Raw genomic sequence first — 16590 nt, 5'->3', positions numbered from 1 at the left:
GGCAGACAGACAATCATGGCGAAAATATGCGTACCCATAGGAAACCATCAATCGTACACTCGAGTGCCTCTCTCGTTTTGCTTTATCTCCGAATCTTCTCCGGTTGCACTGCAAGCAGCAGAAGAAACCAGAAGGCCCTGCTAACCAGAATCACTTATGAAGAATAGCTTGATTTATGCTATTCATATCGAAGGAAGAATGAATAGGAGAAAAGCTCGATCCGATCCCAAAGCACGCATAAATTACTTTTAATACGGAAAGTATGAGGTGCTTTCAAAGGGCCAACTTCACCTATGATTCTTTCTCGCAATTTACGATATTGCACATAACGGAATTCGATCGATAGATTGGACAAAAGTTCGCGTGCTCGCGTGTGTGCACGCGTTTGTGCGTTCGCCCAAAAGGCGTACATGGAGTCTATTCCTGACAGTGGAAAATAAACAAAGTTTCGAGATAGCCGAGCACGCTCCGAGAGAGCAATTGGTTGCCAAGCGGCCAAAAGCAGGTAGACGGTTTTTTGTCCAGATTCTCCCGCAGCCCAAATACGAGAGACCTGCCGTTCCCAAACTAGGGGGACACACATCAGACCAAACCAGTGTGCCCTAATCGATACGAAAATTACACACCGGTCGTACATTTCTGGCCAATTTTCCTCAAGACATAGGATGAGAATCGATAGGAAGTGGTCTTCAAGTGTGGTCGCTTCGGATGTGTGTGTGTGTGTGCAAAGGCGAAAATTGTAAAAGACCAGTTTCGAGCAAATCGTATCGTGCTAGAGACGACGAGCAATCGAGAAATTCTAGTTCATAAATATTTACTCTTACGTCCCACGTACGCATATATATATGTAATATAACAACTATCGTTGTATAATGTTCGATTTAAAATAAATGAAAATGGTACAAAAAAGTTGCAGAATTTAAATATTAAACGAATTTTATTCGTTACGGGCGTAGGCGTGCACCGAGAATTACGTGCGACTTAAAATTCGAGACTTGTGCAATAATGCAAAACTTTAAACGCGCGCGGATACAGAAAGCTCAAAAGTTAAGTAAACCTCCTACGTAAGTTTTAGCCTGTCGTAATTGGGGTGGTCGTATCGTAGAACAAAATTTTAAAATGAAAACATTTTTTTAACCTTTGAACTTGTACAGAAAAATTCAACCGTTTTGATATTGACAATATTTGTACAGCTTGCAAAGTCGTCGATCGAGATTTTGACGTTTTTCAAGTGAAAACTTCCTTACTCTGTGCGTTTGAGCTAAAGTGAGACACTAGGATGGCGCTAGTGCATTTCCCCTGTTTGAGAACACCTCACAAACCTAATCTGGCGTAGATATAAATTTTGCATAAGTATTTTTTTTTTTGCAAAATACACGTTATTTTTCCATAACATCATTATATACAAAATTAATTTAAATGAGACAATGATTTACATGAACTAGTATCTTTTAGCTGTATTTTTGATCATCCATTTTAAAACTTTCCTTAGATTTCCTAGCACAAAATAGCTGTCATAATTATTATTCTTCCTTTTGATAACTCTACGCCATCAAACAAGAAATAAAAACTCAACTACACAGTAATACTCGCAGAAGTTTTGGCAACCTGATCTACAAAAACCAAGTTAAAAATACATTTTGGCTAGTCCAATCTGGATTGTACCCAAAAAAACAACCACGACAAAATTTCAGCCATTCAAACTACTCAACTCGAACGAGATCAGGTTCGTTTCATTAGAATGGGACAAGACCTGCAAGAAAATCATTACAGACCCATTTTCGTACTTTGCAACCGACTTGCATACGAATATATCGCAAGGCGATAGCCATAACCCGTTCGATGATATTTAGCGGCATTATACGCGACTAGTTAGCGATTAATCAACCGGTATCTATGTAATATATACATAGACTGGTTCTACATAGATATATCGAATCTAGTTTTTACTACGAAAAATATAAACGTAAAAAGCACACGTTGTGAAGCGCTGAACATCGCGAGTAATCGAGTTGCAGCGAGCACCTAAAGCCCAACAAAAAATCGACCCTTACTACACACACACGACCCAGGCCCTCACTCGATAAGAACGCGAGATAGAAAAGCACCCAAAAAAAAGGGACCAAGGACCAATTTCGGAATATACGAGCGCACGTCCAAAGCTGCAGACGATGCACCAACCCCCCCCCCCCCCATCCCTCCACCAACAAAGGAGCTTTTTGCCCCAAAACGTGAAACGAAAATCCCCGAGGGATTACGGCGCAGCGAGAACTCAATTTTCGTAAAGCATCTGCGGTTTTAAATTTCTGCATATACTACATAGTGCATTCGTCTCGGATTGATTGACGACTTGGACTTAGCGTGCATCGGGATGCGTGCTGTTGGGTGCACGCGGCGTTGGAGAAGTGCATCGAATTTGCACAAAACCCCCCCAATTCCCTATGTCGTGCCTGATGGAATTATGGTGATGTGATGGCTACCGAGGATCGTGAGAAGCGGAGGAGGTCGATCAACCCTGATGACCTGATCGTCAATGCCACATACGACGGCTAGAAAAATTTTCGACAGTCGACGTCAAATGAATTTTGAACCTGGAAGCTTTCGAACGTCAACTATAATACATAATCCGGGCAGAGTTGACAACGGGTCAATGAGTATGATAAATCGGACTCAATTTTACAACATAATTCGGACACCTTTGGTTATCCATCGATTGCCATCTACGATCAAATCAACAACTAGAAACATAGTACATATAACAAAACACCCAATCGCTGAATCTTCTTTTTCACCTAATAAAACTGACTCAACTTCGCTAACTACTTACGTATGTGTTAGCTGTTCCAAAACCTTATTACTACCGAATAAAATAACACGAAACGAAGACATCTTTATTCCTAGAGAGGTTATTATTCACTCCTTCCTTTTTACAAGACATCGTTAAATAAATAAATAATCGCCTTCGAGGATAGACGAGGATAAATTAAAATAAAATAAAGGAAAAAATAAATTAAAGGATAAATTTATCCAGAGGTTTTAAAATGCGGCACATCATCCCGAAGAACAGACAACTGACTACTGGAGCGAAACCATGGGATAGAAAATTGTTGTTGTTATAAACGGTTTCACATTTACATACGATTAAACACAAAATTGCTGCCCCCCCGGGCGCAAATTACACTTTTCGAAAACATCAATAGGAATTTATTTTTACTCAAAAGCACGAAAATACGGCGCGGAAGCTTCACAGCAGTCTTACGATTAAAAAGCAATCTTCCGGATAAATAGAGATTACGGAAAATCGGGGGCGGTTTCCCAGAACCCCACCACACACACAAAAAACAACATAAAATATACCACACACACGCACACATTTTAAAACGTAAAATTTAAAAAAACATGTCGAAAACCGAGCAACAATGGTCGAAATTAGCATATACTGAATTCAACGGCCGCTTGATGATTTAAATATTTAAAAAAAAACATAAATCAATACAAATCGTTCGAATATATTGTAAATATTAGGTAAAGTACCTATTACTTATGTACTAATAACCGCTACACACATTTTGCCCAATTTCAAACGTGAACATCTCCAAAAAATGCGTGTCAAGATAATTAACAGCTCAATTATTATTATAATAAAACACACACACGGCGAACGGAGAAAGCGTTTAAATATACAAAATAAATTCTGTTTGTGCCATGGCTCTGATCGTATAAAAGCTATATAACTGTATATGAACGCGACCATTAGAAAATACCACAAATTTTAACTACTTGACCTTTGTGTACACATGTGTGCATGGGGCGCTACGTTTCATATGGAATTCGTCTAATGCTCCTCAAAATATCAACAGCAGTATCTTTCCTTTAGATAAAATTGATTAATTTTAATCAAATACCATTCATTACAAACGAGAATATTATTGAAAAACATTGATTTTCTGTCGGTACGAGAACACGCCGCATATGACTGGGATCGAGAAAAAACTTAATTAGCCGCGAGCAGGCTGACTTTTATTAATTTTTTTTTATTATAATACATATAACATGCATAAGAAATGCCGAAACCGTATACAAATAAAAAAAAATCCATACTAGTTTTCACCGTAACATCACACATGCATAGGTAGATGGAAGCGCTCAATTCGGCGAAATTGATACGAGCCACCTATGTATCACAATCAATCCGACAATAATTTGTGCGAAAATGTCAAAGCACTAATTCCATCCGTCAACGATTTAATGATCAAAATCCTGCGGGAAACGTTCCACACGAATCAAACAATTGTCGCACCGACCATTATTCAGCACAACTTTCGAGCTAGACACACAATGTAGCACATAGCGAACGAGCATTACGTACACGGGGCACCACCATCAAAGCCGCCCGGCAGATTCCTCGGCGTGTATAGATACATCCCCCTCCCCACCCACCCACCTAGGGAAAAACTTTTAAAATATTTGAGGGTGTGCGCGGGGGAGATGACGGGGATGGGTCGTAGGAGATGGGGGTTGTTATGGGAAGTTATTCGGTAGTGGTGAGGGGGTGGCGTGGCGTAGGGGCAGTAGTCAGTGTCGGGGTGTTGGATTGATCGCGGTTCTGGTGCGCAGTGGCCCGATGCGCACGGGCGCATTCATTGATGCCGGTGACGATTAATCATCGGGGGGTGCCGGGGGCGGAGGCGCCGTTACACCCTCTAACCCCCCCCCCCCCCCCCCATCGCCTCCTCTTCCACGACCAGGGGGCGGCTGCAACTGAAGCCCCTGCGAGCGAACGCACTGCGGATTTCGGACAAGGCGAACCGCCTGCTCGATGCAAGTCGGAATCTACTAGAGTCGGAGTTGTCTGTCCACCGGTTCTGCTACTTTCCGAACAGTGTCAATTGGAAGATATATCAGATGTTTGAATGTTGAAAACAGCACCTGATTGTCTATTGAAGACGCGATGATGATTTGAAGTCCATTATGTATGAAATGTCTGTATACAAGATGGATGCATTCATACAAGTTATAGGGCGAAATCACACAGGGAGGAACGGCACGTCGTGTGCATGGCTCCCCACTGTGAGTGGTCTCCTAGATTTCTTCAAATATGGGATACACGCTTATCGATCACTGTCCAGCAAGGATTAATACAAGGATACAATTTAACCGAAAGCACTCCAGAGGGTCATTTTGGGGCGGGGCGTACTGGACGTTCCATGAATATGTGCAAGGCACGGCCCATTTTTTTCGCATGTTTAAAAGTATCTAAGCAAACTACGTGCATCGCTGTGTGTTTTCGCCCAATATACAAGCCACAGCGTAGTGCACTAATAGAGTTATTTCGTACCAGTAGATAGGTCGTTTTCTCTATTAGATTCTGTCGGGTACCATTCTAACACTCCTTTTGTCCATTCTTCTAGCTATGTAGCCCGCCCATTGCTATTCATTCTCTTCACTCTCTCTACTATATACCTACACTACCCTTGTCACACTTTTCACTCTCCTAATTATACCAATTTCCTATCTCTCCTAATTGTACCGAGCATACAGCATTCCATGCTTCTTTGAGTGCATTGGTCTTTGTATAGCATCTTGGCGTTCAATATCTAAGTTTCACAACCGTACACATAGCCACAGCGTAGTGCACTGGTAGAGATATCGCATACCAGTAGATAGGTCGTGGGTTCAAGTCCCGGCCGAATACGCTGCTGACGAGGTCTCGTGATTACTATAAAAACACAGATAGACCGTCTTCTAGTAGAATAACGGCAGACAAGTCTCGGCTACGATACACAAATCATATTTATTATATTAGAGACTAGCCAGACAAATGTCAGATTCGAATCCATGCTTTAAGTGGCAATTTACTGGTGTCAAAAATTTACCGAATTGGTCATCACATATGCCAAAACAAAATTCAATTCCATCACGCCAGTAGTAATTGCAAGTTCGGATGCAATATCAAAATTTACCTACTTTATCCACCGGTTCTACAGGTTTGACCAACCTATCCGAATAATGTCAATGGGAAGCTATGAACGCGCTTAGTATTTTATATTTATGTGTACATATATGTATAACCTACATACTCTATGCGAAAGAATACGATAATTAACACCCAATAAAATAAGCTCGTTCAAACATCAAAATGATTATACGTATTATATAATTCAATGCTGTATTATAGTCAAAAACCAGATTTGAAAAAAAAGCCTAATTAAAGCAATTTAGAAACGACGAAGCAAAAAAATGAGTTATTTCCATATTCGAGCCAATTGAGTCCTACCCATGACCTGATCTCAACTATTGCATACTCATAGGGAAGTCGCAAAAGCATTTAACCAATTTCATTGTGAAACTACTGTAACAGTACCGTAGCGTAAAGAAAAAAAAAACATAATAACAATCTACAATGATGTGCTATGGGCATAAAATTCCACGTTCCGATTTGATAAACATCAAAGTTTGCGATCAATCGGAAGCAGTAGTAACTACCACGGAGGAGAAAAGTGAGTTGATTGCCTAACTGTTTGTGCAAGGTGGCTCATCGGATACACGAAGAATAATATATGTATGTGTATTACTCGATTAATACATAATCTGCAAAGCAAATCCCGATGACGTATGAAATTGGTTCAATAAAACCAACCAGCATGAATAACAACAATATCCCGATTGAGTCACGTCAATAACGGCAAATAGAAAGCTTTTCTCGGAAGACTTAACTTTACTTCAGAATGCTTTTGGTAAACACATTCATAATTTCCTTAAATTCGCACCTATTAACTGTTATTCCATATTTTTCTTCTAGAACAGTCGTACGTAGCCTTTATCTACTAAATAAATATTACATATGTTACCAACACATAATTGATAATGATAAATTGAATAAATGTGAGTGAAAAAAGTAATTTTTACGACTGGACAAGTTTTTAACCTGTGAGTTGCAAAGGATTGTATTAAAAAAAAAATTATAACTTAAAATCACTACAAATATTATAAACATAAAATTTCAAGAAGATAGATATAATATTAAAGGTCAAAATAAAATAATGAAATATTGTTTCAAAAAAAATTACTAATTCCGGTTGACGAACCCTAACCAAAACCTTCAACTCGTTATAAGTTAACATATCATCATCATCATCATTTACAGCCATTCGCCATCCACTGCTGGATGAAGGCCTCTCCAACACGCTTCCACTCGTCTCTGTTTTGCGCAACACTCATCCATCTCATTCCGCACATTTTCCTAATTTCGTTCACCCATCTTCCTTGCGGTCTTCCTTTTACTCTTTTGCCTTCTCTCGGGTACCATTCAAGCACTTCTTTTGTCCACCTTTCGTCCATCCTCCTAGCTACGTGACCCGCCCATTGCCATTTCAATCTCTTCACTCTATCCACTATGTCCACTACCCTTGTCATATTTCTCACCCACGTGTTCCGCTTCCTGTCTTTCCTCGTTATGCCAAGCATACAGCGTTCCATACTTCTTTGAGTGCATTGGATTTTATTTTGCATCTTGGCGTTCAGTGTCCAAGTTTCACATCCATACGTCATCACTGGCAAAACGCATTGATCAAAGATCCTTTTCTTCAGGCAGAGTGGCATTTTTGATTTAAAAACAGCATTCATCCGTCCAAATGCACTCCACCCTAATTTCATACGTCTCTTTATCTCTTCATTTTTACTACCAGACATGTCAATTATTTGACCTAAATATAAATAATTATTTACTACTTCTACTGGTTTATCATCTAAGGGGATGCTATCAGGCATGCAATAACTATTGAACATTAGTTTAGTCTTATCTACGTTAATTTTTAATCCTACTTTTCTACTTTCCCTGTCCAGCTGTGTTAGTCTGATAAGTAGGTCAGCTGAATCACGAGCTACTAAAACTATATCGTCTGCGAACCGAAGGTGACTCAAAAAGCGACCATTGATGCTTACTCCGGCTGTATCCCAATCCAATTTCCTGAAAACTCCCTCAAGCACCGCATTGAATAACTTGGGCGAGATTGTATCTCCTTGTCTTACTCCTTTTCCTATGCTAAATCTATCTGTACCTGAAAAAATTTTAACCGAAGCTGTGGCATTCTTATATATTGCAGCTAACAGTCCCACATAGGGTTCCGGCACTCCCTGTGTTTTTAGAGCGTTAAGTACTGCATTATGACTAACTGTATCGAAGGCTTTCTCATAATCGACGAAACCTAGGCACAATGGCCGTTGATATTCGTTGGCGCGCTCGATTAGTTCGCCAACTACTTGGAGGTGGTCCATTGTGCTGAAATTTGCCCTAAACCCTGCCTGCTCTATAGGTTGGTTCTCGTCGAGGATATTTTTCAGCCTTTCTGTAATAACCTTCGTGAAGAGCTTGTAGACCGCTGAAAGTAGACTAATGGGTCGGTAGTTCTTGATATCGCTTTTGTCGCCTTTTTTGTGTATTAAAATGATAGTATAAAGAGTACAAATATAATAAATTTTCAGCTTGATACATTCGGTGGTGTGGAAAAAATCCGACTTGCAGTTTATTAAATTTAATGATTTTTTTTTATTTTCATCACATTGATACAAGAATAAAACTTGAATTTTTTCGTGAAGAGCACGCATCTTTAAAGGGTCGAAAAAAATAGTGGAAGAAAAATCGATCGAGAGCTGCCACTTCCGGTTGACGGGTGTTCACCAAATTGAATATGTACTCTTGGTATTTATGGTATTAAAATTCAGTTCATTACACCAAAAGATTTCTAATAAAAACATAAAAAACCTAGATTCTCTAGAGTAAAAGTACTACTTCCCGTTGAGATAAAAATATTTAAAAAATAGTATTGTATAAATTTATAATTTCTGTTACATGTAAAAAAATTCAATCTAATTTATTGAGCGGTTTAGGAGATAATTAGCATTAACAGTTTGTACTGTTTCCGGCCAACTTAAAAATTTGAAAAAAAAATTACGTCGTATCGACAAATATTTAGGTGTCAAATTGACGGTGTTCAAAAAATCCCCGAAATATACACAGACACACACACACACATTTTTTCTAGTTATGCAAACGTGATCAGTGATCGATTTCGAGTTCAAATCAGTCAAAATCTCAAGTTCGAATTTTCGCATGATCACAAAACTTCATCTATTGTTACTACGTACATACATAGATAAAGTAAAAACAAAAAAATATGCGCTTAAAGTAAAGCTTTTATGACTTATAGATGGCGAAGCGCTTCCTCAAACAAAATGTCAAAAATATAATGAAACGTTACGAGGAATCATTATGTTGCATATTTTTTAATTACGCCTTTTTCACAACTATTAATAAATCTTCGAAATACTATCGAAGGGGTCGACAATCATAGAAAAGAAGAAATGTTATGCAATTCGGTTATCTTACGAATGCAACATAATCGACTCGAGTTTCATAACGCACTGTGGTTTTGTCGTATTTTTAAATATTCGATTATTTATAGCCGGGTTCCAGTTATTTCAATGTAAAAATTCTTTTCGTTTAAGCTGCCTTTGCTTTACCGACAAAGCGATCCACGTGAATAAATATAGCACAAACCTAGTGAATCAAAAAAATAAACGTATTGGAACAGATGCAAGAAAAGTTGCACTCATATATTACAATTTGTATGTAAACCGAAGAAAATCAATACACATGTACATATATTGATATCTTCACTATAGAAATTTTATATGGGGAAAATTAATAAAAAAAAAACTGGATTCATACTTGGTAATGAACACAAAATAACGAGTGCGCGTTATCGTCAGACCGCAGCTGTGTCTCGTTTATAATATAAAATTGAATAAAATTTCAATTCTTTTACGTAATTATATTTTCAAATGAGTAATTTTATCAGTTTTGTGACGTTTTCGTCCGAGTATACATACACCATGTATAGACTCATACTTTAAATGCACTCAGTTGCATAGTATTATTGCAGACATCAAATTTATGGAAATGATTATGTACCGGCAATAATTTTTTTCGGCCAGCATTCAAATTTACATAGGATTCGAGTACACCTGGTAGTATTGCTTGCGCCCGGTGCAATTTGCATAAAAATATACAGGAGACGTCGTTCGGGGTTAAATTATGTCAACGAGATGGTTAAAGGGGTCGCGCCAGGGTTAAAGTCCCCGCCGAAACCTGCACAGGTATTCATAAACAATTGTGCAAAAAATACGAGCACACACATACCGATAACTTGCGATATACATATAGCTCAATTTGAATATTATATAGATTCGAAAATTTTAGTGCAGGGTTTTTTATCGAACAGCTGTTACAAATATAAGACATTCCCGAACACAAAGAAGCACAACGACAATGTAATGACACGAAAATAGACGGTTACTACGAAAAATCCGGATGTAGCGGCATTCATTATCATTTAAGTCGGTTGCGACGATCAACCACATCAATTGTGACAAAAAAAAATTAACGAAACTACCATAAATATCATTGAAATTTACTCTTAAACAGACATTTTATCCCCCGAAAATAAAAATAAAAAATAATACGTTTTTGGTCATATCTATATAATATAAAAACGTCGAAAAACCTTTGTAATGTGAAATATTAATGTTTATGGAAAAAATCGTTTTGAAATAATGTCACAATATATATTATACAAAAATAAAATTTTCATATAAATAATATCAATACAAGACAACAAATACTCGGAAAATATAGTATGCATATTGTACATGTGTACATTTATACTACATATACATTTGTATGTACATCTTATATATGTATATGTAATTTCGAAAAAGACTTTGCATGTAACTATGTATGTAAGGTTTTTTGGGAACGTCGAAAACAATTCAAAGTTTTTATGACGACGATATCGATATCATTGAATATATGAATGTTTACTATTAGATTGTTTTGCCATGTTTAAGCTGTTTATATTACAAATACCGAGCGAAGCCAGCTAAAACCACTAGTATATTATATGTATAATCCGTCTAAGAAATAAAGATAAACGATAAAATTAAAAAAAAAACGAACTAAAACTGTTACGAACTGATACATGGTAATGCTTGAATTTTTCAACGTGACTAAAATTTATTGATATACATATATATAATTCATATCAGATAATTTCGGTGAAAATAAGACGCTATTGTGAACACGATAAAATACATATATTTTATATTATTTTAGTTTCTCAATCAAAAAGTAAAAAAAAACTATTACACTGTATATATGTATATGATACAAAAAAGTTAATTTAAAACATCTGTATTGTATTTCAACTTCAACTTGTTTTAAATTATGTATACCAAAATGATGGCAAAAATTTGACGGTTTCTTTTCGAGGCGGGCCACTTCGGGCATTGCGCTGACGACCAGGTGCGCCAAAAAATTACCTGACGTCTACACAATCGATTCCATTGTTATTGTTTACACAATTTATTGGACACGATGACGTGCAGCCGCCATTTTTTAAACGAATAGATGCAACCTACTATTATACCACACGTACATACTAGATTAAAAAATGAAAAGCCAAACGTATGCGTATGTACATATATTGAATAGTGTTGTCGCAGATGTCAATCAAGCTGTAAATGATTTTGTACGTGGACGCGTACAGCAAAATTTAATTAAAAATCCAGGTAGGCAATGATAAAAATTTCCACGCAATTTCATATATTGAAATTTCCAATGAAAAAAGTTCTTTTGGTACCCACAACGGCGACTCTCGGTTTACGTGCCGTGAGTCACAATAAAAATAATAACAAAAATAACACGTATGCGAAATAAACTATTCGAGCGACAAAAATCGACTCAACGTCCACATGACGTTTCGTCACATTCCGAGAATGCAATTTGGTTGGAAATTCAAATGCACACTGGACAAATTAAATTATGCATGGAAATGTCCACGACATTCGCGACTTGGCGAATAAAGACGTCGTCAGATCGTGAAGGCGTTAAACGTGTAATAAAATGTAAGCAAATAAACGTAATTACCGCACACTAGTATATATATATATATATATATATATATATATATATATATATATATATATATATATATATATATATATATATATATATATATATATATATGTATATATATTTATGAATAGATATATAGATGTGTTTGCACACAAATAAGATTGACTCAACGCGAGCCATATCAGTAATTCAACAAATTAATCAATAACTGCAGATAATGTTAAATTTACAGCGGAATTTTTCGGCTATCCGGGTACAGTCTATAAACAAAAATATACATACAATAAAAACAATTCAAAAGCATAAAACATACGAGAGTTGCATAAGAAATGGTCTAAAAACCTAATTACTATCACCCGATAACGGGCTAAAACGACGACTAACGTCGATTTAACTCCGCATCGTCGTCAATGAATTCGATCGATCTGTCAAAGTGTAAAGCGAAACGGCGGACGCGACACTCGCCCCAATGCACGTCTCGCATAGGGTCGAAATTGGTCCGCGCGCTAGCGTACCGTTCGATCGATTCGAAGATCCACGAAGATAGGCGTGCGTAGAGTGCGGTTATCGCGCACGCGATTACGGATCGTATCGACGAGGCGATCGTACGCGAGCACGTAACGCGAATCGCTTGCACAACAACGCACCGAACCCTCGGCACGTAACGAGCGTGGGTGCGCGCAATCGATTTCCGCGCGTTACGCGGATGCACCCGCAGATTCCCAAACCGCACCCCGACGACGATGCACTTCCGCAACGACGTCGTCGTCGTCGTCGTCATCCGGCAGCCGAAAAATATTCGCATTAAAAGTTCACCCCTCACTCACCGACCAGCTTGCGGAAGGAATTTGTACCTGAAAAATTGCGTGCGAATCGAAATCCCATGTAAAGTGTTTGAAAACTTTTTGCAAAGTGAGTCAAAAACAAATTTTTGCATTCGCTCGGATACTTTTTGGCGTATTATGTTAATTGACGAGGGTTTTTTTTCTATTTCTGACGATCAAATCAATGCCGTATAAAACGTACCTAATTCAAAGTCGATTATTTAAACAAAAGAACTCCGTAAAACAAAAGTTAGATAGAGTTAAAGCTTATTGAGAAAAATATTTGAAACTTTCCACCAAGTTTTTCCTACTATATATTCTTATGAAAGAAACTTATTATTATGGAATTGAATAGTTGTAGTTAGTGAGTGAGTTACTGACCGACTTGCAGGACACAGTCGACGCAGCCCGAGTCGAGGAGTTTGAGTCCCTTGCAGAAGGAGAGACTCTGGTGGTCGGGGGCGGGAGGGGCTCCAGCAGCAGCCACTCTGGCCAGCGAAGAGTACATGCAGATGTCTCGTTCGTTGCGCGGAAACGACCAGTAGATGATGCGCCGCTGCACCGGCTCGGGGATGCGGTCGTAGCGCTCCTCGATCCGCTGGAAGGGGATGTTTTCGGCGACGATGCGCGCCGTCACGTCCAGCAGCGAGTCGGGGGCGCGGCGCAGGGGCGGGGGTAGGGGAAGTTGCAGTTGCAGGGGCAGGGGCATAGGCAGGGCCAGGGGCAGCGCCAGGGCCAGTGGAGACATCGGGAGTGGGGGCGGGGGCGCCAACGAGGGCAGCAGGAAGGGCGCGGGCGCCGCCATAGCGAGGCGATGCGCTCGCGGCGCGCGCCAGCGGCAGACTGACGCCTCGCGCCTCGCACCTCGCACCTCGCGCCTCTCGCCTCTCGCCTCTCGCCTCTCGCCTCTCGCTAGCGTCTCTCGTCTCGCGCCTCTCGCCTCGGCCGGCCCGTCAACTTGACCCCTGCCAGCGCGCACTGCTCGCTCCTCGCTCCTCGCTCTTCGGCCGAACACCCCTCGCACCCCTCTACCACCCCTCGCCTCCCCTCCGCCGAGCACTTCCCACACCCTCCGCTCCCCCCCGCTCCCAGAAGGGGAAAACACTACCTGGAGGAAGTGCGCTCAAAACGGCTGCCACTTCCCGTATAGATACATTTTTTTTCGTTCATCACTACTTTATCGACATTGACGATGTTTATTTTTGGTCAGACGAAAAAATCGAAAGCGAGCTAAGGAGAGGCTAGTAATAATATTATATAGAGGGGGTAAAAAAAGAAACAGTTATAGGCGTTTAAACAATTAAAATCTGACATAGCGAGATGGTGGTGAAAAGGGATATATGTAAAGTAAGAACGATGGACGATAGACGTCACGAATAAATATGACGATAGACGTCACGAATAAATATAAATATGTGTTTTCAAACGTGTCTATTGCGATTATTTTTCACCATCGTAACGGCGGACGTCATTTCCACATGTGTTGATGACCAAACCGAGCAAAATGGCAAAGTTTGAAAACGATCGGATAAGAACCCAAACGTCGTCACACGACAAAATCGAAAGCAAAGTAAGAAGAGGTTAGGAAAAATAAATAGGGTTCGGTGATTACTAAAATCAGGGCCGCCGAGAGAAATCCCGGGCCCTGGGAAAATAATTATTCCGGGTCCTACGACAAACTAAAAAAAAGATCTTGGAAAAATATATCAGAATTATTAGAAAACTACCTCGTTATAATCGAAAGTGGCATAAGTCTACTTTTCTTCATTTCGAGAAATATCTCGCAAAACATTATAATCTAAAATATTATAATTATATATTATTATATTTTAGATATATAATGTATTTTATATTTAAAAAATACTGGTAAAATATCAATATTCGTAAGCCGGATGTCCCGAATCGGGGCCCTTCGACTAGTCCGGGCCCTGGAACTTCACCTCGGTCCCCGCCTCGTCGGCCTTGACTAAAACTCAATCACGGAACATTTAGCACACAAAGAATTCATCCACCCCCGAAGAGTAGTCATAATAATGACAAGAATGGGTTGATAATTAAGCCTATTTTAGAGACTGTATTAAAAACTAAAAAAAATCGATCGATTTTGATATCACAATTATCAAAATCTAAGCCGAAATCGCACAATCGGTAGTAATATGCGCTATTCACTGGGTAATACCGCCAGTATTGTAATTGATACGATCAAAGCTTACTCAATGATCGGTAAATAAAAAATACGATTAAGCCCCAATAATGAAAACTACAACGCCCGCTTACTGGACATATAATGAAGAAAAAGTCATTTGTGTGGTTCTACGCGTTTCAAATTTTTGAGTATGAATGCACACATACAATATATGACAAATTTACTGAAATTCCAGATGGCCATTTCATTCAAAAATATTTAAACTGCAAAAACAAAAATATAAAAAAAGTATATTCTCAAAATGTTAGATTTGTTCTTTTCTCCAAAGATCAAATGTAAAGAAATGAAGCAAACTGATTTCTTCCAAATTTACATTAATTATAATTAATCAACGTTTCTTTTAACATTTAGTTAATAATCTCTTCAACGGATAGTAATGAAAGTATACTTTAATATATTTGAATATAAAAGTGTGACGCGCTTATTTTTACGAAATATTTAATTGCGAAATGCATTTCGAGCCAGATTTACCGCATTTCCTCAAAGTTCACACAAACGAAGGGGAAAGGGTCGCCCGCCGAGTGCAGTGGGGTAGGGGGCCACATAAACAGCTGATACTCAATCAAAAAGGGACGGCAATAGTGAGCCGCACCAAAATGTGCGCGTCAAAGAGAGAATACCGAGGCGAGTTTGCCGCGCCTTAGGCGGTATAAACGATAAACAGCTGATATCCGAGCCTTCAATTTATGCGTCGTGACGGAACGAGACCGACTGAGCGTAATTGGCCGCAACAGTGAATGCGAGAGAGGGAGAGCGAGCATACGATATCGACTGCGCGCCAGGAGGTACGGGGCTTAATAATAAGTCATTTTATATCCTGCACTTGAGATGAGCGTTGGGGAGACTGAACTGCGGGGAGAAGCATACTATTTATTTTTTCTTTTTCGCATTTCTTTCAGATGATTTCATATAGCAAGATGCGGTATTGTTTATTCAGTTGTCGAGGCTTAATTTACACTATGATAATTTTACAATAACATAATTTTTTTTATATTTAAATAAAGCGTACGATAATTCAACAATTGTAATCGATTAAGTTTGTTTATTATTCTCTCAACTTTTATGTACATATGTACATACATACATACATAAGTACATATGTATATTAAGACAAATATTTGTCGACGATAAGCTTGCATTCATATGAAATATCGAAAGCATCATGCAAATGGAATAATTATACATTATTTTAAAATTCATGAATGAACATATTATTAAAATATTATACACTAGTTGTTAGACCCGGCTTCGCTCAGTGTTTGTAATATAAACAGCTTAAACATTGCGAATCTAACAGTAAATATTCATTTGTTTTTTTATTAAATTTATTTGAATCGAAAAAAATATATATACAACCAATCGAATCGTCATAGAAACTGACTTGTTTTCGATTTCCAACCAACTATAGTTACAAACTTACAAAGTCTTTTTCGAAATTATATATTAGATTTATTATATATTATACCAGAATCCGGTAGCTCCCCCGGCGCCCTTCGCCACCGGGGCCCCCTGGGCCTTCGCCCCCAGCGCAAATTTTGACCTATTTTCGAAGTTCCCAACCAAATCCCACCCAACAATATTTACTT

At 38.7% G+C, this 16590-nt stretch overlaps 1 protein-coding gene across 2 annotated transcripts in view; it reads right to left on the bottom strand.

Moving 5' to 3' along the window:
* Nucleotides 1-13788, bottom strand: part of LOC143916551 (zinc finger SWIM domain-containing protein 4-like) — a 131173-nt gene extending 117385 nt beyond the window's left edge. For both annotated transcript variants that reach the window (XM_077437694.1, XM_077437695.1), the window contains exon 1: nucleotides 13180-13788. In XM_077437694.1, coding sequence (XP_077293820.1) covers nucleotides 13180-13603 — 424 coding nt within the window. In that variant the 5' untranslated portion in view covers nucleotides 13604-13788. The remainder of the gene's footprint in view (nucleotides 1-13179) is intronic.
* Between the last annotated feature and the right edge of the window lie 2802 nt (nucleotides 13789-16590).

This window comes from Arctopsyche grandis, chromosome 9 (assembly GCF_051622035.1).
Source record: "Arctopsyche grandis isolate Sample6627 chromosome 9, ASM5162203v2, whole genome shotgun sequence".
NCBI lineage: Eukaryota > Metazoa > Arthropoda > Insecta > Trichoptera > Hydropsychidae > Arctopsyche > Arctopsyche grandis.
This window is presented reverse-complemented; position numbering and strand designations above follow the sequence as displayed.